General features: G+C 39.3%; 2 protein-coding genes across 6 annotated transcripts in view; both read left to right on the top strand.

Moving 5' to 3' along the window:
* The first annotated feature begins 563 nt into the window (after positions 1–563).
* LOC108236574 (rho-related BTB domain-containing protein 2) lies at positions 564–10,798 on the top strand. Of its 4 annotated transcripts, XM_037977575.1 has the most exons (11): positions 564–1,682; positions 1,872–1,936; positions 2,967–3,168; positions 3,260–3,363; positions 3,449–3,634; positions 3,747–4,687; positions 4,775–4,893; positions 5,876–6,026; positions 6,137–6,225; positions 6,953–7,058; positions 7,433–10,798. In XM_037977575.1, the coding sequence occupies exons 3-11, from the start codon at positions 2,989–2,991 to the stop codon at positions 7,633–7,635; spliced, it is 2,079 nt and encodes a 692-aa protein (XP_037833503.1). In that variant the 5' UTR covers positions 564–1,682; positions 1,872–1,936; positions 2,967–2,988; the 3' UTR covers positions 7,636–10,798. The 4 variants fall into 4 exon arrangements, with proteins under 4 accessions (XP_037833503.1, XP_017272820.1, XP_017272822.1 ...); XM_017417331.3 differs by lacking the exon at positions 1,872–1,936 and having other exon boundaries at positions 564–1,480; XM_017417333.3 differs by lacking the exon at positions 1,872–1,936.
* A 157-nt stretch (positions 10,799–10,955) lies between these two features.
* The window catches only part of LOC108236474 (phosphatidylethanolamine-binding protein 4), a 51,666-nt gene continuing 39,116 nt past the window's right edge, over positions 10,956–23,505 (top strand). Inside the window, exons 1-3 of one of the 2 annotated variants that reach the window (XM_017417139.3) lie at positions 10,956–11,055; positions 12,919–13,022; positions 13,185–13,317. In XM_017417139.3, the coding sequence (XP_017272628.1) occupies positions 11,053–11,055; positions 12,919–13,022; positions 13,185–13,317 (240 nt within the window). In that variant the 5' untranslated portion in view covers positions 10,956–11,052. The remainder of the gene's footprint in view (positions 11,056–12,918; positions 13,023–13,184; positions 13,318–23,505) is intronic. The other variant, XM_017417138.3, reaches the window with a different exon arrangement.

The following is a 23,505-nucleotide window of genomic DNA, read 5'->3' as shown; positions in this document are numbered from 1 at the left end:
AAATTAAATACTGCTTAGGACCTCTTGCTTCCTCGGGTTGGCCCTGCCCCGCAGCTTGATGCTACCACCACCATGCTTGATAGTTTGTACAGTGTTCTTAGGTTTAAACACCTCAAAGTTGACTCCTCCAAACATACTTTGTATCATTGTGGACAAATAGCTCAATATTATGTCTTGTCTGACCATCAAACTTTTCTCCAGAGGACGTTTGGCTCATCCATGTCGGGAGCAGGAGCTTCTTTCCTGGTTGGCGCCTTCTCGGTCCACGGCGATGTCAAACCCTCTTCACTGCCACACACTGGTGTTCCGGCTGTTTCTAGTTTATGGCAGGTTTGAGCCTGGGTGGTTCCTGGGTCATTACTGAACATCCTAACAAGTTTTATACCCTCTCTATATCTTCACTGAGCTCCTTGGACAATCTGAACCAAATTTGTTATGCTGGAAAAAAACATCTGATAGCCCATCATGGTCACTAATGAAAAGTGAAAAGGCCTTGAGTTTTAACTTCTCAAGTTATAAGACATTATAAAACCTTGGGTAAATGTATGTATATGAGGCGGTATGTATAGTTCTGACCAGGTGTGGATTATAGAAAATTCACAATAAATATCAAACTGGTGCCTGGAGCTATATGTTGTACAATCAATCCACTCTGAAACAAACAAAAACAACTATTCAAATAAATCATCAAGAGCTCCAAATCCTTGACATCCATGCCTATGATGAATGGATGTAAACTTCTAACCACAAATAGTAAATTCAGGCACATCTCTTTGGTGTGCGAGGCTCAGACGTGCACAGATGAGGCTCCGGTACGTCTTTTCCAGCCAGCCACACCTATCACGCACATTATCTAACATCATTTGTTTAGGGGGAACGGCTCATTCATGCCGAAGTGTGCATCAACGCCGCTCCTTGGGTGAACGGGGACCAGAGTTTATCGCTCGTGCTGCTGTGCGAGGCTGAAAAAAAAAAGGGGGGCTTCCAGGTCGCGCGCGCGACCCGGGAGCACCCTGCAGGCTGCTTTCTGAGCTGCGGAAGGAGATTTGTTCGCCCTTAAAGTGGATCAGTGTTTTGTAATGAATGCCTCTTCCCCCTCTCTGTGCGCCTGCCTATTATTAGCTACGGAGGCCCGTTTCGGTCACAGGAGGAGGGATGGCTTCATGACGGTCAGGGCTGCAGCTCTGCGGCGCAACATCTCCCAGTCGCAGTGACTCATTTTTGCGCTGATCCAGAAGAAGGTTTTTTTTTTTCCTTTCTTTTTTGGTTTGTTTGTTTGATTTTTTTTTTTTTTCACCCCATCGTCAGAGCTCGGTCAAGCCTCGTTGTTCAGCCTCTTCTTTTTTTTTTTTTTTTTTTTTTTACCTCGAAGATGAAGCTAAACACGAGCTGCCGCCAGGTGCCGGCCGCGTCCGATCAGACGAGCGGAGCCGTGCTTTTGATCGCGTCCATCCATAATGCAGCACTTCCTCATGTTGCGGTAAGGGAGGCTCGGGATGAACTGTGCGTGTGTGCGTGCGTGTGCGTGTGTGTTTTAATCCTGTGGCGGTGGTTTTGAGATGGAGTCAGTGGGAGCCGGATAAACAGGCTCAGGAGTCAGTGACGGGCTCTTACATAACATGTAATGCAGCAAAGCCTCATGACTCGGGTCTCAGTGGTGGATGGACAGTCCGGTCCTTCTGGTAGGAAATTCACCATTTTATTGGGTTTTTTTTTTTTTGTTTTTTTTTTCCAATAGGGAGGATGCAAACATAATTCCGTATTTGTAAGTTTTCTGCTGTACTCGGGGTTTCTGTGTGGCCTATGTGGATCTCAAACAATGTGTGTGTGTGTGTGTGGGGGGGGGGGGAATGATTTTTTTTTTAATTCAGGAATTGCGCAGTGAAGCGAAGACTGCAAGAGGAAGGGCATGAATGGAAGTGCAAGAACAGAGGTGGTGAGTTTTTTTTAACAGAGGTCACACACTGCGTTAAGAGATGTGAGTCAAGTCTGCAGGGCTACAGCTCACTTGAGTAGTCAATGAGGAGCCTGTTTTATGAATGACAACACAGGGACTGTCAGAAAACCCAGTAGTTGTATACTTAAAATACAGTAAACACCAAAAATAATATTTACATCGAGTCAGTCTTGGGTGTTAGTGACCAAATGTGATGCTTTTTTTCCTTTACACTAAGCAGGAGACTGGAACATAAAAGCTGCCGGACGTCATTCATAAGAGCACAATGAGAATTTAAACATGAATGTCTTTCAGAATATGTGAACTGTAATGCCTCCAGTGTGCATGGAGACATTCTACAAACAGAGTTTGACGTCCGATGTGACGTTGCAAACCTGAATTCCGATAGGGCTAGATGTTTTCTTGTCTGTCTGGTAACAGCAGATGCCTGAGACTTCTTTTTCCTTAGAAACTATTTTGGGAATTAAAGGTGTTGCTTACATTTCTAAGGGTTAAAAGTAGTCCCCTCTACCAGGCTGTACGTAAGCATGTCAAATGTGTCAGTGTTTTTTAAGTGTTAGGGTTTTCATGAATGAAGGCAAACATGATGGGGAAGTGAAAGTCTGAAGTGTTCAGACTCATAAAGAAATAAATAAGGGAATATTAGCTTGATAGATTAAAAACACTGAATGTGTAAGTTATCAGCCTTTTTTAAGCAGATAAACTGTTGAAAGCAAACCCCTCCTAAAATATAATAAGCCTTTTCCTCACACTGATTAATTGGTTACATGGCTCGCTTTAAAGTCTGCATTTCAAACAGCAGCCTTTGTTTTTGCCTGCCGGTCACTTTAAGGATCGGGGAAGGGGAAGTTGTGAATGAGTGCAGAGAAGTCACGAGACCACCCATTGATAGCTCTGCAGGCAGGCTGGGCAGTGCAGATGAGAGCCGGAGACAGAGCGTTGACCCGTGTGATGTTCAGACCTCTGGCTCTGATCGTGTCTTTCTGCGAATCCGTTTTGCTTTTTACAGATCCCACTTGACAGATTCTGATATGGACTATGAGAGGCCAAACGTTGAAACTATCAAATGCGTCGTGGTAGGGGACAATGCAGTCGGAAAGACCCGCCTCATCTGCGCCCGGGCGTGTAATGCCACGCTCACTCAGTACCAGTTACTTGCTACGCACGTGCCCACAGTCTGGGCAATCGACCAGTACAGAGTGTGTCAGGAGGTAGGTGGACGATTTAAACTTTTCACCTTTGATGTTGCATTTCATTATGGGATTTTAAATGATCTAGTATGCATGTTTTATGACTTTTTAGGTATTAGAGCGCTCCAGAGATGTTGTGGACGATGTCAGTGTGTCCCTCCGACTCTGGGACACTTTTGGAGATCATCATAAAGACCGGCGTTTTGCATATGGAAGGTGAGAAGCTATTAAATTCAAAGCTGATATACCAGGGCTTGTTGTCAATGTAGCTTAGCTAATTTGACTTGTGTCTTCCCTTTAGGTCTGATGTTGTGGTACTGTGCTTCTCAATTGCCAATCCCAACTCTTTGTACCATGTAAAGACCATGTGGTACCCTGAGATCAAGCACTTCTGTCCCCGTGCTCCTGTCATCTTGGTCGGCTGTCAGCTGGACCTGCGTTATGCAGATCTGGAGGCAGTTAACAGGGCACGGAGGCCATTAGCCAGGTATTTTATGTCTGTCCATTTAGGGTTTTCAAAGTTGAATGTCAGTAAGAGTGAATCAAATTTCCTTTTTCCTATTATGCAGTTACCTTGGACATGTTTTCCTTGTTTTCAGACCTATTAAATCCAACGAGATTCTTCCTCCAGAGAGAGGCCGGGAGGTGGCCAAAGAGCTAGGAGTCCCATATTATGAAACCAGTGTTGTTGCTCAGTTCGGAGTCAAGGACGTCTTTGATAATGCTATTCGAGCTGCTCTCATCTCACGCCGCCATCTGCAGTTCTGGAAATCTCACCTCAGAAATGTTCAGCGGCCTCTCCTTCAAGCGCCCTTCCTGCCACCGAAACCTCCCCCACCTATAATCACTGTGCCTCCTCCCCCATCCACCACGGAGGAGCGTCCGGTTGGTCTCCTGGAGGACCCGCACTGTGCTGATGTCATCCTGGTTGTGCAGGAGCGACAGAAAATCTTTGCACACAAGATATACTTGGCCACGTCCTCCTCAAAGTTCTACGACCTCTTCATTATGGACACGCAGAACGAGGAGAGTGAAAAGCCCCCCCGGGGTCCTCTCTCCGGCAGGGAGCTGCTGATGCGCGCTGCTAGCTTCGACGTTTGCGAGAACAGCGACGATGGAGACAGAGCCAACTTGAGAGCGTGCACAAGCGACGGCACCTTGAGGGACAGCGAGGGGGGCCGGCGGGGCAGGCTGCTCTCCTCGTGGAGTCGAGCCTTTATCAGCATCCAGGAGGAGCTGGTGGACGACCCTGTAACGTACAGCCCCAGACTCATGACTGTCGTACACATGGATCAGTCGATCCAGCTCAGTCCCTTTCGAGCAGTGCTGCGCTACCTGTACACCGGTCAGCTAGACGAGAATGAGAAAGACCTAATGCAGATTGCACACATCGCTGAACTGCTGGAGGTCTTCGATCTGCGGATGATGGTGGCAAACATCCTGAACAACGAAGCCTTCATGAATCAAGAAATTACCAAAGCCTTCCACGTACGCCGCACAAACCGAGTCAAGGAGTGCTTGGCTAAAGGCACCTTTTCTGGTGAGTGAAAATTATTTTTGCATGCTTGAAGCAGACATCCTACAGTTGTGAATAAGGTCTTACCAGTGACTTGCTATGTTTTTGCAGATGTAGTTTTTAAACTAGATGATGGGACGATCATGGCCCACAAGCCTTTGCTCATCTCTAGCTGTGATTGGATGGCAGCTATGTTTGGCGGACCATTTGTTGAGAGCTGCACCAAGGAGGTAAGTTCAGTACAAACCTAAATATATTCAAAACATGTATTAAACACTGTGCAAATGTTCCAGAGAATCCCTTTACAAGTGCACCAGGAAAAAGATCAACGTGTTGATTTTAGCAAAACTCGAATAGACAAAGTGTGCAAACTATATTTCCGTTAACTCGTTTTAGTACAATCCAACTGACTTTGTGATTCAGACAGGCTGTATATCTGTGGGTTGTGTTATTTAGTAATTTTCTGCTTTGACAGGAAAAACTGCACGTACAGTACGGTAATAATAATTCATGCAAAATAAAGAATACTTTTGCTGATTGTTAGGGATATTTAAAGTGTCATTACAAAAGTTTAAAAGTTTAACCTAAAAAGCTATTTTTAGACATACTGACCAGTTATCAAGTCAGTTTAAAACACAATTTCTCTTTTTTATATCACTGCTGCTACAGATAAATTAGATATATGTGTAGAATAAATTACTTTGATTGTACTTGTGTCACATATGTGAATACAAAAATAAAAAGTACATTTTATTTTTGATATTTCCTTTAAATGCAAACAATTTCCATGTCTTACATGCTGTAAAAAAAAATATATATATGATATTTTTTCTAGCTCCTGTCTTTTTAAAACTTTTATAAGTTTTAGAAAGGCCCAGTCAGCTTTGAGTGGTCAAAGCTGATCGATCTGAAATAGTAAATTCTTAATCAGCTGCTGATCCTTTGTTTATTGTGTATTAATCTAGCCACTTGGCATGATGCAAATAGATTACACGGTGACGTTAATGAGGGATACAAGAAGATCTTAGCTTGTCCTCAGTCCAGTTCAGAAGAAGTGCCGTCTGTCCAGTATGAACTTTGCTACTTTGGAGACTTACATAAGCCATTATACAATAACACAAGGACAAATTTTCAACAACTATTTTCTTTAAAAAATGCAAACCAGCAAAATCTCTGAATATGTATGTCACGTGTTGCATTTCTGTTTCTTAGGTGCTGCTTCCCAACACAACTCGCAGCTGTATGAGGGCTGTGCTGGAGTATCTCTACATGGGGAGGTTCTGTTCCCGAGCCGACCTGGATGCGATGGAGCTGATTGTTCTTGCCAATCGCCTTTGCCTCCCCCACCTCGTTGCTCTTACAGGTAGCATCCTATAAGACGTTATACGGTATTGAAGTAACCCTTCATGTGTGCCCTCATGTCACCCATTACAGTGCTTTTATGTGCATTTCTTTGGTTTGTTTGGTTTTCAGAGCTTTACACAGTAACTGTACTGACGGAGGCAGCCATGATGGGAACTGACATTGATGGCGATGTGCTGTTATATTTGGATATGGCCCAGGTACTGTGTGATATCACTTTTTCCAAATAAAATTGCATCTGAAATCTTTCATTTTGCCTGGACTAATTGAATATTTATTATCAAGGCCATTTATCAGAGAAATTTGCTGTTAATGATGAACCAGTAGGTGGAGCAAAAATATGCATGAACTACTGGATTTGCCTGAATAAATGTCAAGTGGTCTTTGGCTTATTTAATATGTCAGACAGAGTTCAGCATTAAGTATTTGAGTAATTGTTTAAATTATTATTAGATCAATTTGAGGTTATTTGGTCTTAAATTATTTTTATCTTCATATCAACTTCATCAGCTTCATTTTTGTAAACTAAATCAACACAAGTCTTTGGGTTATGTCATATCGATTAGAACCAAAAAGATAACAAAATGTTTGTTGTATTTTTACCAAACCCAGAGATACTTTATTACCTTCAAGTGTATTTTTCCCTGGTGCCATACTAATGTCAAAATGCAAGAATCTGTATGCTGCTGGTTAAAGTGTACATCCTGTGTGCAGCTGAAAAACTATCAAGACAGATTCTCTTATCAGGCAAATCTTCTTAATGTGAGGTAATCACAAATAGCTTTTATATCAAATATAAATATAAAGGTACTTCTTCCATTCATAGATTTATATACATTTTTTAGGTTAATGTGAATAGTAACCTCTTTTTGTTCAAAAAGATTTAGTCCTGAACAAAAAATGCCAACTTTATTTTTATTGCAATAGTTCCATGGTGCCCAGCAGCTCACAGGATGGTGTCTGCACCACATCTGCACCAACTACAACAGTGTCTGCCGCAAGTTTCCCCGTGAAATGAAGGCAAAGTCTCCAGGTGATATATACAGTATTCATAGCTGATCTGCAAGCACTATAGTACTGTTAAATGTTTTCTTATTTTTACTAAATATTCAACTGATTTACATACTATAAAAAAAGCATCTCATGTGATACAGTGCACTCTGTGAAGACCTTTTTTTTGCTGGGGCAGAATAAAGTTTGAGTACAATTCCACTTCCATAAGTCTAAAAATATTCATTTACAAATAGGAATGTCTAAAATTTAAAGTTACTTCCTGTGCTATACTGATATGACCAGTAATCCAAAAAACAAATGTATGATTTTCTTGGTCTTAGGTTATTTTAATTTTTTAAAAGTTATTGAAAATTGGAATTTTAAGACTTCTGAAACAACTTTTTTTTGTGACAGAAAACCAAGAATACTTTGAGAAACATCGCTGGCCTGCTGTTTGGTACTTGAAAGAAGATGACCACTACCAAAGAGCTCGCAAAGAGCGGGACAAGGAGGACTACCTGTACCAGAGACGGCAGTGCAAACGCAAGTGGCTCTTTTGGAACCTCCCTTCCTCCCCAAACTCAAACTCTCCATCTGGCTCATCTGCCATCATCTGACCAAGTGGTAAGGGCAGGTCCTGTGTGTGCACGGTCACAGTGGACAAAAAGCACTGCTTGCTTGGCGTGCCCAAATTATTCATGCAGACTGTTTCTCTTCCTGCATTTGCAGACAAATGACACTTGAGGTTTAATCACCTCGGCATTGGGATTAAAATAAAGCATTTTGTTCCTTAGAATCCAAGCTTAATGTATAAAAAGACTCAAACCTCAGTGAACTGAACTTTACCAACATATGGCTCAGTGTAACTGAGGCGAATATCTGATCAGTTGTTCTAAGTTTTAGGTATTAAAAAAAAGACTACTGGCACAAAACTTTCCACCTGTGGTCACAACTGTCTGATAACTAAGTGCTGCTACCAGCTGCAACAACCAGCAATTCAACACTGAACAGAAGTCTCAGAGATGTAACACTTTGCCCTTAAGTGTTTGTACAATCTGCCAAACTGTACAATATGATCTCTCCAACAGGATGTAACAATAGCGTGGCCTCGCTAGGTATAGGAGTCATTCATTCAGTTTTTGTTACAACCATGTTTGCAAAAAAAGGGAAAAAAATACTGGCAACTTGAGTTTATTTTTGTACATTGATTCAATTATTCAATATTCTTAGGAGGCTTGTACGGGTTAAAGTCATGTGACTCTTAACACCATTTGAAAACTGCAATTTTTTTTTTGTTTGTGGCTCATTGTCACAAAAGGGCTTAAGTTCTAAAACAAAATATTCTAACTGGAAAAAAAAGGGTTTTTTTTGTAAAAATGCAAGACAAACTAGAACCTTAATATTTTATGTGTTGCTGAATGAGGCTTACTAGCACATGAATTAATTTCATGTGAAGTCATGCCACTAAATGGTTCGTTCATCATGATCACTGTCATCCTGGAAAGCAACATGAAATGCGTTTATTTTTCCGAGTGTATTCGTGTCTGATGGCGCATGTGGTTGGATATGGAGTGTTGGCCATGACGGTGGCTTCCTCATGTCTGGGTAAAGTCTCTCCAGAGTTCCTCCAGCACTCTCTGGAGTTCAGAGTCACGTAGATAAACCTCCAACCACAGCTTAAAAGTGAGCAGCATGAAAAACTCGAGACGTAATATGACAAACAAAAGAGTTGGATAACAGATTGTGACATAGAAAAAAAAAGTTTCCAAAACAGCTGTAAAGATCAAATCACATTTCTTGATTTGCTTTCCACTCCTTGTGCATTTTTTTTCTGTTGCATTGATTGTAGGGTGGGCTGCAAAATTATTTGGATTTGGCCGGCATGGTAATCTGCCAAGAAGAAAACTAAAGTAAATAAATCATGTAAAAATATTAGAATAACTGCAAATAACTTGCATATGCTGTTACATAAAATTGTGCACTGCAGGCAGTGAGCAGAATTTTACAGTATTACTGAGTAAAACAGTATGAACTTTACTTAACAGACTTGTATTTAGTTACTGTGCAGCTACTTACTGTTGTTACTGACTTCCAGGTACCTCTGTTACAGACTTTAGGATAGATGCAAATCATGAGCAGTTTAAAGTAAATGTTGACTTACTGTAAAATAGGATTGTTGTGCAAAGTAAAGTAAACATATGTCAATATAAATTACATTATCAAACTGTATGGTACATGCATTAATCATTATTTTGTCATCAAAGCATCCATTTCTATTAGGAGCATACATTAAAGTAAAGCTTAAGATTGAGGTACATCCTTTTGGACTAGCTTAAAGGGATAAAGCATTAATGAACCCACTTTTTCCTCCTGACTCTATAACCATACAAAGAATGTCCAAATAGACTCTTTGATAACATTTAAAATGTAAAATGTAGATGATAGGTGGTTTAAGCAGTGGTTTTAACGTAGTATTAGCTGCATTAACGCTTCTAATGCTTATTTACCAAATTATTTGTCACGTAAAATTACTGTAGAAATACTTTGGCACAGCTGTTTAGTCAATAGGAAACACATTAGCCTTCGGAGATATTGTAGAGCTAGCTTTGTAGTACTTTTGAATGTTATAAATGAATTCAGTAACAATTAATGTCCAGTTAAAACAACAAAAACAGCATAGTGTGACCAGTTACCTTTAAGACGGTGTCTCGTGTCATAATTTGCCTTTTCATATTGCGACTGCTAAAGTTCATCGACAAACATTTCATTCCTCGGTGCATTGCATTTCTCAGTGACTCTTCTGTTGATGTGTTGCATCAACAACACCTCATGCCTTAATGTACAGCGTACTACAGTTCATGGTATTGAATGTGAAGTAGTGTTACTGTGGTCACTAGCTTGTTCGCTATATCTTTAAAGTGCCATGGTGCTCCGTAGGCTTTGTGTGTGTAGTTGTAAACGTGCACCATCAGTCATTTGGCTGTAGAGGAATCAATAGGCATGATTTGATTGTAGGAGCCTGATGAGTGTGTTTTTGTTTGAACACTGATGCTTTTGTCATTTGAAAAGTAGAAAACTATTTAAAGACTCATCTCAACAAGGCCAGACAATAAATAGTGACAAATGATCAAACTGTGGCAGTGAAAATGAATTAAGTGCAGGAATTTTGAATCAGTTTAGCTGTTTTAAAGTTTCCTCAATCCGCTCCAGCTTTTGATTCTGCAAAGTGCTGTCAGACAAGTTACTGAAATATGTAAATATTACCTGTATAGTGACTTTTGCAAGTCAACCTTGACACTGCAGTTGATATAAGCTGTTGCATAGATTAACACAGACCCTGTTTTTTTTACTATGCATATTCAAATGCAAACTTGCACTGCTTTGTAGCACTGGTTCTCTTCAAATTGCATCGAATCACTTTAAAAGATCATGCGAAATAAAAACAACATCAGGTATTAAAAAGGCAAAATTGAAAATTACATAAGAGTTTTTACTGGGACCCTTTTTTTCCCCTATATGTTTGGGTGCTATATCACAGCTGCAGAGAAGCACAAACCAAAGGGAGCTTTCGCAGCACCTGGACTTTAAGGTAAATGCTGCACAATCACCACTGCATAGTTTATGATGCCTTGTTCAAAAATGTGGGAAACTGAATAAAAGATAAAACGGGAATTTAAAACAACAACAACAAAAAAAAAAAAAATGTTTTCTTAGTGTTTGAAGCCTGGCAGACATTTTGTGTAATGCCCCCCAGGTAATTTTGTTCTTTAAAAAAAAAAACTACAACTGTTTTTATTCTTTAGAAGCATCTGAATTTCTGTAGCATGTGTTCTTGAAAATATGTAAATAATGTTTCAATAAATGAATAAACATGTGGTTATTTGGCGCCTGTCTTTATTTAGTACTTGTAAATGACACCTGAAACTTCTGCAGCTCCACACGTCAGTGGGATCCTGCGGTGCGCATGCGCAGTAAGAGCATCTGACCCCCGAGGAGCAGACCTGCGGACAAATACAAGAGCGACACTTTAAGAAATGGTAAAAACAAACAAACCCTATTATCATAATGCTCAGTTAAATAACTGTACGGTGTGTGGCTTTATTTGGCCGCTGCTGGCTAGCTTGAGGATCATTTCCTAAATTGTGTCGCGTTCGACGTGTAAAAGGAGCAAAAACAAACAAACAGGTGTAGGTTAAACTTGCGCTAAATTAAGTATTTAACTTTACGCTGGGTTACATTTACAAGTTTGCCGAGCTGTGTGAGTTATGAAAGATTAAAAGGGTTTAAGTGTTAGGATGAAATATAAACTGTCTGCGTCAGAGACGCTGGTTGGAAACGTTCAGCGCGTGATCTCCAGCTTTAAAGATGCGCGCGACACAAAATTTGTATTTTAATTCTTGTTTTTGAGTATATGTGTTCGGGACCATCATCCTGAAAATATGAAAACTAATATCTGGTTACAATTTTATATTTATTTACATTTATTCACTAAATGTTTTATCAGTGCACCTGTCCCTGTTTTTAAATGAATAAACTTCAAACCGGAAGATGTAATAATAACATAAAACTCCAGTTAAGACCTTGGTTTTTATTCATTCATTCATTTTCTTTGTGATGTTCTAGATGTGTTATTAGGTCCAACGTGATGTTCAGTTCATCAAAGTTTAAAGGAGCTTCAGCTAAAGAGAAGACACTAAATGTTGGTTAGAAATAATCTACTGGTTAATTAGTAAGATTGTTGCATTACTACTTGTCTCAAAAGCAGTTCTTTTAATCCGGTTATTGTAAGTGTTTTATGTCAATGATTTAAAAAAACAAGATTGAAGATAACAAAAATGTTCATAATTTGGAACCAAAAGGTGTGAAAACGTGTTAAATTATAGCATTTCTTTCATTATTGCACATCGCCTGCCACCTTTCATGACAGAGTTTTAACTTAACACGTGATGTCACACTCAGATTATGTGTTATGAATGGCTCTCAGCCACCACCACGTCAGATTTTAGCTCAGTATCTAGAAAACTGACAGAGTTATAGAATTTTAAGTGTTGCCATCTTGAGATGGATTGATCCCAAAAGTTAATCAGTTGTAGATGTACCTCCAATAATTGTTTTCTTAAAGTTTCACTAAAATCGGTACAGCGATTTGAGAGTTATTTTGCTAACAGACAGACAGAGAGGACTCCAACAGTAAATGTTGAATGAGCAGCACTTGGAGTTTGAGCTGTGACTGACTCTAAGCTAGATCCACACCTAATTTTAGGTCGAAATCAGAAGATTTTTTGCCAATTTTGTGTTGCTTTTAGGGCCAGTTGATTGTGGTGGCCATCTTGAATTCCAGTGATTACTTTGCGTGAGTTTCCTTCGGATTTGTCCAGTTGGTAATGAGATATTCTACTAACAAACACACTCACGGACATGGTCAAACCCATTAAAATCATCAACCTTTTGGCTTTTGCTGGTCAGCAATAATATCTGAGAGAGGAAACAAAAGTTTATTGAAATTATTCAACAACAAAATAATTACAAAAATATACCCTCGTCATTGTTGAACAAAAAAGGCATGATTTTAAATGTAAATTGCAAACATGTATAAAACTACTCTTTTGCCTCTGTCTTGTATTTAAAACTGAAGATGTCTCCAAACCAAGCCATCATGTGGATCATGACCCCCACGTCACGTTTTCAGGGCTTTAATTGTGGGTTTATAATGTCAGAAACTGGTTTATTTCCTTCTACTGTTCATTGCCATGGCAAGATCGTACAAATCAAACATGCTTACTGGTTAAATTATCTTCAAAATTGCACAAATAAAACATTACAACATATATCCATACTTTTTATGTGGTAAAAATACAGTGCATGCTCCTTTTTTTTAAACAAACACTGCTCTTCTACAGGCTGTTCTAGCTCCATTTTTGGTGATTTTTGCCTTCATTTTGGAGCTTCCCAATGTGGAAACAACACAGAGAACCCTGGATTCTCTGGACGCTTCTTTCTGTCAGTGAGTAGATCAGAATACCTCAGAAAAAAAGTGACGTTTTCAACAGTTTTTACTAGATATTGCGTGTTTTGGCACGTGACAGCTTTAGATTATATTACCTCTATAAAAAATCTTTTTCTTCTTCTTTTTTTTTTTTTTTGTGCTGTCATCTTAAAAAAAAAGTGCAGGGTTGGAGGTAATCTATCCAGATCTGGACATCGACAAATGCCTCATCGTTTCGAAAGAGCTCAAACTCAGAGAGAAAATCAGCACGGTTTGGAAAGCCCCGCAGATTTACTTCTCTGGAGCCCGGAAGGTAAGACGTGGGTTCCTGTCGCAGATTTTAGGTCATCTCCAAATGATCACAGCTGATAATTAATATGTAATTAATCCTAGTCAACCTGTAACAGTGATGGCTGTTGGTTGAGAGAGGCCATGGGACACGTTAAGGCTTTTTTTTTCTTTACAATTTACAGTAAACCCAAGAAAGGTGGAGGCTATAGAAGATCATTTTGAGTTCAAACATTACAATATAGTAACAAACTAATGCACTTCACTTGAGGCTCCTTTAAGAATTGAACTCCGTCAGTCCTAAACAGCATTTACGTTTAAAGTAATCGTGTTTTTCCTACTATTTTAACTACTTTTACTCACAGTTACCTGTGTTTCAATTCAACTAGAATTAGTTTTTTGCAAACGCTCGGGCACAGTTTCTAAAAAAGAGCCCTTTTCTTTCATGCCATTTGACACACTTAGCCCAGTCACACACCCAATTAGCAGAACCCCAGCACAGTGAAGCACTTTTGTAAAAACATACTGCAATTTATAATATATATAGTTTGTTTGCTTTGTTAGCCATTTACGCTCTTATGCTCTAAACTCTTTCTTTGTGATTACTGTAAGTGGGGCAAACAGAGAGCGCAGAAACAGAAATTCACCAAGCACCAGTTCACAAAGCTACAGGCTGGTGAAAATATTTATTTCTTACCACATATTAGGTTTTCTGTGAGCTCAGCAAACATCTGTGTGGACAAATACTGTAGAAAATGACTATATCCTACAGAATGACAGTAACTGTAGGAAAATAAATAATAATAATAAACAAACAAAAAAACCTTCTAGTTTATGCTTGGTCTCTTTATCGAGCTGGATCTGACTGTGAGATTTCATCAACGTCACAGGCTACGGCCTTCATTTCAAGGCAACATGGGAAGAACCTCTTTGTGTGTCAAGTCCTGCTCAGCTGCTGCATCCACAGATTGCCTCCACCTGACCTGGTGTTTGCTCGTTCAAGCGCCTTCGTGTTTACACACCGGGTGGGTGTGTTTAACCGTCCGTCAGATGTGGTCAGTGCTTTGACACGACAAAGAAGTGGCATTATATCTTTCTGTTTCTGAAGTAGATAAATGTGTTTAGTGCTTTTGTTAAAAAAAAAGTGCAAATCGGGGCCAGCGTGTTGCTACTTGTTGAGCATGTTCTGGTTAATTAGCAAATTCACACAAGCTTCCTTTTTTTCAACACAAGAGGGCAGTAATGCCTTAAAAACACTGCCCTGACCTGCCCAACAAACTCAGCTTCTGTCTCAGGAAACAAAAAGTTCTCCTCCAGTTGTTAAATCATAGACAGGAATTTGGATGTAAATAAAACCTTTTTTTTTTAAAACCTCAGTATGTCTCTGCTTTTGACCTGCCGTAATGTCACCTTTTATCTGTTTGTTCTCCGCACTCGTTGCTGACTGATGTAATATCAGTCGCCACAAGGTGGTACTGGCATCTTTTTGTTTACTCGAAAGCCCCTAAATGAGCTGTTGGACAAAGCTGGACGTACTCAAGATAATGTTTAGTCAGGACTGCCATTTAACATGAACTGTAAAGTTGGCCATGCACTTTATTGTTCTTTGATTTGTTTTCATTGACAAAAAAAAAAATCTATCAATTTGCAAATAATACATCTCAGTTCTTCTGTCAGCTGTTTATAATAGAGACGCAGCCGACAGCTAACAAAGTTGCATGTGTTTGTGAATCCTATGGGAACAATATCCCTTAAGGGTTAAAAAAAAGCTTAGAAATAATACAACTTTAAGATATAGTAGCCTATAATTCATAAACGATCACACATAATGCAATATTATTAATTGTTTTATCAGAATTATTTAACAGGATGAAATGATAACTATAATAAGACATTTTTTTTAAAAAGTTAAAGTGCCAGAATGCCATGTTCAGATTATAAGGAAGGTAATACAACAGAGGAAATGCTTCAAAGAGAAGCCTGATATTAGGAGTGCAGCACCTTTAAATTATTTTTATATCACATAAATAAACAAAGGCGCACACAGTGAGACATGTCATCTTCAGATAAAGATTCATTCAGGGGATCTATGCTTGTATTTTTATTTGTCAGTGGATTATCTTTGGCGTAGTTTAATTTCTTTGGGCACAGCAGATTGAAACAGACGCTCACCCCCAGTCCTCTGAAAACCTGCAGAAAATCGTACATCTGTAAATTGAAAACTCGAATTGAAAGCCACCAAGATTTAGGGGCGAGTATTCGAATTCCAGAGCTAAGCAGTCTGGCTTGAACATGATCTATTGCCCTTCTCTTGCCCAAACTCCATTTGATCTATGGTCGTATTATCTGTAATGCTGTCTTACAAGATTCTTTTTTATTGCTAGAATCAGTGTCAGACAGCAAAACAGATTACATGTTAGATTTAATCAATACAAACTTTATTTACTGGGCTCTGAAATGTGATTCTCCATTTTTCCTGACACTTATGTAAAGACGCAGCACTGAAGGTTCGGGTCGTTGTCCGTGGTTCCGCGGTTGGTCCGCCGGTCCAGCTCGCCTTCTGTCACCCTGCCATGCTGCCGGCGCTGTTGCTGTTCTCCACCACTTAGCCCTTGCAGCCAGTCGCAGGAATACAGAATAGTGGCCGTTTAAATCCACCCACTGTACCACCCACTTCATTACTGGGACGGGATGCGTGCCTGCTGAGTAATTGTAATGAAACACAGTGGGCAGTGGTCCCATAAACCTGCCTCTAAATATGTACACATGACCAACAACAAAAGCAAAGGGCCACAGAAGCTGCAGATTTCCGTGTCCAACTTTTGGAGCTACTGTTCACTGCTAGAACTTGCGTGCTACAGAAACCTGCCATGTGTGTTACTGGAGCATTTTTAGAAATCCTTGTCACGCTCAAATGCTTCAAAAACATTACACTTTCATATGAGTGGGTTACATATTGGCTAATGGGACTGAACAGAAACAAAGAAAAAGGAAAGATTTCTGTGCTGGAAATGCGGCTTTCTTGAAAGATTTTCCAGCTTTAGGTTTAAAAAAAAACATCATTTTAACTTGTTAAAAATCTTGGAAATTGTACCTATGACTGCAGAAAAGAAAGAAACCTTTTCTCACTTAATGTTTGTGCTTTCAGGGCAACACATCTGGTTACAAATCCTATAGTCTTTTTTCTTTTATGCATAATTATATCAATATTTTACTTCGTATATGTGGTTTTTGTTGAAAGTAAACCATTTTTTGTTGTTAACTAAACCAGCTTATTTTGTCCCTGATCTCATACGACAAAGATCTTTTCCTTTTTAGTAAACAAACACATCTAGTAGTGGTCAAACATAAAGCTCCAAGTTTTAAATACCCTCATTCATAGTAAGGTTACATAAACGCTTTTATCGTGCATGGAAAGTCATGCTGAGACAATATGGTAAAAGAATTCATCAATCCACATTTTAGAATTTGGACTTTCAATATTAAAACAACGCAAATATCAGCTCTATACAGTTTCCCCTTTTTTTTTCTTCTTCTTTTTAGGAAATTTAGATTCAACAGGAGCAACAAATATGTGAGTTCATGGTTGCTGTCCCTTTGGAGAAGCAGCAAAGTTGGCGAGAGGAAAAGCAAAATCTCTAAACTAAAGCTGTGCCTGTAGAAATCTATGAGAAAAAAAAACTTTCTGAAAGGATTTAAAAAATATTTTAATATGTTTAGTTGTGTGGTAAGAAAACTTAAACAGTGCACTTAAAATCTTTGAAGAGCTTGCTTTATAAAATAAAAGTCAAAGATATTGCTCATTCAGGGGACGTATTTTAGAAGTATCTCTCATATCGTCTTATTTTTTTATTAAACCGAACAGCTCATTCGTTTTAGACGGTCTCATATCCATAGCTACATTTAGTCTGCCAGCAAAGATAATATCGTATAGTGTTGGCGATTAATAAAAGTACTTGTTTTAAATTTCAACTTTATTGGTCATTTTTCACTCATGCAGTACTTGTGAAGAAGACAGACCACAGAGCTGCTGTCTTTGCCACGTAGTTCCTCTAAAATTGGAGACACTTTCGGAGGTTTATTCTTTTTTAGCAGGGACCATAGCCACGGGGCACGTTCTTAGACATGGGGGATTTCAAAGCCTTGTTTTGGGGGAGACATTTCTTGCATCTGGTGGATGGAATGAGGGTTTAAACCATTACTGCGATTAGAGCTGCCTCACTATGATCTCTTGAGCTTGCTTACTGCCGTTAATAGCTGTTTCCTCTCTATTTCCTTCGATCTTTTTTTTTTTTTTTTGCTTTTTTGATTTTTTGCTTTCTCTCTCTCCGTGAATGATTTTTATGCTTTGCTAAAACATGTGGGGGCGTTGAGAGAGGATTTAAATGCAAGGATCCCCCTCCTCTCTCCCTCTCTCTTTTTTTTTTGTGAATCTTAGTGTTCTTTTCTGCAAGCCTCTGATGACGACAGGGCAGCTTTAAGCCTGGCAGTGCCCACGGCAGGCTGCCGTCTCAGCGCTGCCCACTCTCCTCTGTGTTGGCATGCTGGAGAAAGCGAGGGTGGGGTTCCTCTCCAACAGACCCTGTCATTCCTAGGAAAGCCTACATGTCCACCCATGCAGGTTTCCTGACACGTCTTCGTGTTTAGGGATACTAGCGCACGCAGATTTTATTTTCAGGCGGCGATAGGCCATATTCAGACGCAGAATTTATCTTTAGAAGAACGCTGCTTGAACCTTCAAGCGACACCAGGGGTCAAAAAGTGAAAAATTTCAGAAGCATCCATCTAATTGCATATTCGGTGTCATCAGGTGGGTGTTTCGGGCTCTGCTGGATTAAAGTGGCATATCTGGCAGGGATTCAGGGAGTTTATTTCATTGGTTAATGTTCCCCTTTATCATTATACCACTGCGTTAAGCTGACCTCTAGCCTGCTCCATTCAGTCCTCGCCCATTACTGCACATGATTCATGCAAACTTCTGAAGAGAACAAATTACAGCCTTCCACTTCTTGGAGCACCGGATTGATTAAACATGTTCATTGCCACGAAGGCAATAAACCCCTAGCATATTCTCACCCAGAAGAGCAATAATTTGCCACTTGTGAAAGCTTGTGTGTGCTGCGCAGACTGCTACAGGTGCACATAAAGGATCTCATTCAGGCTGTTGAAGATCTGATCAAAAGACATGTGCAAACGTCTTTCCTCCTGAACCGCGTTTATTCATTTTATGTTTGTCACCTGCTTCTATTTCCCAGTTTCCTCAGCATACTGTTATAAAATGATGGTATATTTTATTAGTTAAGCTGTCCTTTTGTTGCAGTCCTTTAGTTTGGACCTAAATTGTCATCAGCTGCACTTTTACTTTGTTGCTGTGGGTAAAGTATGATTTCATTTACTATTAAATGTCAGTAGAGAGAAAAAAACAGATTAGGAAGGCTCTGGGAGGCTTTTAAAATAAAAGTAGTCAGGTTGATGTGTAAGCAGCAATGCTGGAGATGGAGTAGGCTATAAAAGCTCAAAAACTAAAAAAGGAGGTGAGTCAAAATGTGAAGGCTGCTAAACTAAACCTGTTATATTTTTTATTCATTTTGACACATGCATCTCCCAAAGTATCACCTTTTGTAGGAGCTTGATTTTTAACAAAGCAAACTAGCTATGTAATAATAATTTTTAAAAAAGTATTCAGTCAGTTCTGAGGAAGAAACAAGAAAAAATACATAATGTTGATATTCATCAGTGAGATTCACATCTTCTTCAGTGAATTTAAATGTAACTAAAACGCAATAAAAAAAAACAATTTTTCATTTTTGGGAAGAAAGAAGTCAACACTCGATGATTTCATCAATTAGATTCAAATTTACTTTACTCTAGACTTATAGAGACAACGGTTCTTTAATGAAAAAAAAAGAGAAAGAAATACCGCCTTAACCTGCGCCTCCTGATTATTATTCAGTTTTCTTGCCGAAGCTCCCTCTCTTGTCGGTTCATATACATTGACTGCATGATCTGTTCAAACAGAGATTCATAATCTGCATGGGAAGTGCAACTACTGCTGTGGATACTTAGACAAACACACAAGATTAAATTTCTATTTATATGAGCCACAGAATTCAAACGTTTGGCAGCGAATCACTGCAAGATCTGGAGATGACTTGGTCGTACTTTGGCACAGCGAGAAGCCTGTGCGTTTTCTTAACGTGATCCGTTCAGATGGGAGAAAAAGGAGAGGAAACGGAGAAATGAAACCCCGGAATGTGTTTATTTTAGAGTCTTGAGGCATATTTTCTCTTAAACAAGAAAAGTGTGAACACAAACTTAGCACAGAAGTTAACCGAGTTACTGGGAGGCTTATACTTGAAGCTTTGACAATCTATTTTGTTTTTGATGCGAGTAATCACAAAGTTATAAGTGATCGAGTGAAGTTTGCTTAAGACACACAGATGCCCGGCTTAGTGGCATTTAGCCCAAAATGTTTTGTGCTTCTCATCTATGGTCCGGCACAAGGGTTTAGTTCCAGTTGTGTCCCAATCCTCTGATTCACCTTCTCTAAGAACAGCTTCAGGGCTTCTCATAATGCCTAACTCTGCATAATGCCATCCCCTTCATCTCCCCAGTGGTCGTATTGTCTCAACTCTGCATGGAGAGAAAGAGTTTAAGACAAAAAAAGCAGGTTAATACATATTTGGCACAGTGCAAGTTAAGTATATTTTCAAACAGAGACTCTGTTCGAGTTTTCTGTGGAGAATGTTTGTTTGCTCTTTCCTCAGCCTTGTTGCTTTGTTGGTGTGTTTTTTTTATTTTTATTAGATTTTTTTTATTTTTTAAGAAAAAATTCTTTCTTTTTGACATTAAGAAGCTGATTAAAGTAGGAGGTATCAGGTCTATTGATGTGATAATTGATAAAAAAAAAAACCTGCCCTGGAAACACTAAAAATCCTATGCAAATGATGTTTTAATCCCTTTTACAACATTTGTTCCATTTCTCCCTTTTCATTTTCACACTCAATTTCTGTCACAGCAGGTTGACAGGCGGACACCCTCACATCGCTAATTCTTTAAAGAAGAGTCCCTCTTCCTGCATTTTTGAATATACTTTATTTTCAATTAATCGTTTTCAGTTTAATGATTCCGCTCTCAACTTTCCGCATCTCAAACTTCGAGCCCCGTGTTTTTTACTTTGCGTGTTTTTCTTACGAGCTTTAAAACAGGAGATTAGCGCTCAAGGGGGAAAAAAAGAAGAAGAAAAACAAACATTGACCTGTACAATTAAAGTTATAAAATAAGCCAAAGCAGGATAAGACAGCTGAGCCTAAGCTGAGAGAGAAGATGAAAATGTGACCAGTGATATTTTCTCTCTCTTTCCCTCTCTCTAGTTCTGTTGTCTTAAAGGCTGGTGTTAAAATAATAAGAAAGAGGTGGGATGGTCTTAGATGCAAGAAGCTTAAAATGCAAAATCTCAAATAAGCCCAAATGTTTTTGAACCAATCGCGTTGCATTTTGGTGGGTTTGTGTTGATCGTCTCAACTGACTCACGCAGCCCCTCCTCAAATAAAAACACTACAGATTTGCGTAGCTTTAAAAAAAATGTATCTAGACATTTATCCAGCTTAATCTTCTTAACATATTAAAGTGATTTGCTTCACCCTGAAGTGGCTGAAGTTGAGAGCTCACCGCCCCTCATGGCACTAAGACCTCAGAGGCATTGTGGACACCTTCCGCTCTTGAATAAGGAAAAGGTGGGCAGGAGTCAAGCTGCTTCTTAGCTGTGCAGCTATAGCTGTCCCCACTGTGTGTCCATTTTACTTTTTTTTGTTCTGTTATTAGTCCAACTGTTGCACTCAGTCAGGGATCTTAGGCACACGGCTCTGCCAGCGCTGCCCACACTGTGGTGTGGAGGTTTGGAGCTCTCAGCTTTTGAGCCGAACTGAAAGAGCTCTCTCACAGAGTAGGTGTTGGCATGGTGCTTTGTTTCTTTCTGTGAATGTCATAAAAGGTATGGATAATGAGAAAACTGAAGCGCAGTGATAGCATGATTTATCTGGGTGCCAACTTTGTGCCCGACTTCAGAATTTGGCATTTGCAGATAGACGATGTGCTTAACCTTTTCTTCAGACGCGCCACAAATGTGAGAATCGGTTGTGGCAGTTGCAATGTGTTTTTTTTTCTTTAAAGCATCACTTTGCAAGCCGGGCAGCTGAAAGGTCCTGGTCAAACTCGAGTGCGGCTAATGTCCCTATCTGGCATCCTGCTCTGTGGATGAGCCTCGAGGCTTTCGTTTTGTCGGATCTCATCAGTGGAGCTGGAGCTTTACATGTGAGGACAGTCATCCCAGCCAACATCTTTCTCGTTTATTATCATCATGGTATTTAACCTAACATCTGTCAAATATAAATCAGAGTCAGTGTAGCACAATTTATTTTCTACTCATTAACATTTAAACTTGCTTAAAAATACAAAAAAAACCCATTCTTGAATTAAAGGCCAAGCATTCTTTGAATGAATGCATATCGCCCACCAACTTTCATACCGATTTTAGACTAAGATCATCTCGTGTGCAGAAATGATAACAATCATAGAACCATTTTGGTCAAACCTTTAAAATAAAATCATGTGCAATCTCAAGCAATATTGCAATGTCTCGCTGCTGAAATTGATTTTTGCATTTTTGTGTTTAAGTTAATCAGTTATAAATGCACAGACAGGGTATATTTTCTGAAAGTTTCATTCAAATCCATTCAGTGGTGCATGAGATATTTTGCTAACGGTACAGACAAACAAACACACAGACACGGGCAAGAACATTATCGCTCCTCCTTCACCATTGGCTGCGGGCGATAATAATGATGCTTACGATTATTTTGATTTCTTAGGTACTGACCCATTTAAACAATTCAAACAACAAGTCAGAGCATCTGTCATTGTGGCTACAGAACTTTTAAGGACCTGGAAAATATTGATCCTCGTTCATCTCTAAAATGCAACAAACCCTGACACTGATTTGCTTTTTTGGCCTAAAGTAACATGAAGTAATGAGTGCAATCAGTAGCTTACACACCTCTACTTGTTTAGCAAGTTTCCTGACCTCTCCCCCCAACTTTCAACTGTGCTGAAACATTTCTATAACTCAATAATACATGTAGGTACATCAATGTGTAAATATCACATTAGAATAAAGAGATGCGGGAACATGGTTAGGGTTTCTCGTGTAGCTCGTTAAATTTACTTTTTGCTGGTTTGTTTGTGTTGATCTTTTCTGATTAGTTAGATCAATTATCAGTTCCATGAATGCTTCTAAAACACGATGTTATTTGGTTACATTACAGCAGCGAGATTTTATAAAAAGAACAAAGTAAACAATACAATTGTAACAGAGGTTTTTGTTTTACTGTTTGTTTGGGGGTTTTTTAAACCTAAAAAAACGGCAGCTCTGTGTGATCGGTGATGCATTGTGCTTGCAGCCTATTGAGTATGTGTTCAGAGTTTTGTAGATGTTAGGATACCTCATGAAATAACATGTAAGTGTTTCTCCTGTGCAAACTGGCAGCTGTACTTGACCCGTTGTGCTGGGACAGAGATTCTGACAGGTGTGATAACCGTACGCTAAGGGAGTCCGTGTAAAATGTTGTTGAACCCGGCGCAGCTCACACAGGCGAGCACTTCAAACGAACTACGAGTGCTCGCTTCTTTTCAAACCACACAAAATAAAAAAAATTGATTGGAACTAGAAAGCTTAGTACTGGATTTCCTCAAACTAAATATTTCTTTCTTTTTTTCTCCAGCAGCTGCAGCTTGAATTTATATATATATTTTATCTGGCTTTGTTTTTCACTTTATTTCTTTGTTTAAATCCTATTGAGTGGTGCTCCAGGTTTTTCCTTGAGTAAAAAGTTGATATTGTTGGGAGGTTGGAGAAAGGACTTTTTTCATGTGTGCAGGAATGTAGATTTCTTCCTCCCATGAAATCCTAATTGTGCCTTGGAGGGATGGTAGGGTATCTCTGCTCAGCTCAGCTCAACAGGATTTGTGTCTGTCTATGTTAGAGTATGTCTCTTAGCTTGAATACGGATATAACCCTTTCATTGCACAAGCTGCTGATTTTTCAAATTTGCCAATAGGCTAATCCTGTGTATGTGTATCTTTTTGTAGAAGATGGTAAAAGTTAGGGGTTTTATTTTTTTATTTTTTATTTTTTTGCATTTTCGCATTTAAAAAA

The sequence above is a fragment of the Kryptolebias marmoratus genome, linkage group LG1 (genome assembly GCF_001649575.2).
Source record: "Kryptolebias marmoratus isolate JLee-2015 linkage group LG1, ASM164957v2, whole genome shotgun sequence".
In the NCBI taxonomy this organism is placed as follows: domain Eukaryota; kingdom Metazoa; phylum Chordata; class Actinopteri; order Cyprinodontiformes; family Rivulidae; genus Kryptolebias; species Kryptolebias marmoratus.
This window is presented reverse-complemented; position numbering and strand designations above follow the sequence as displayed.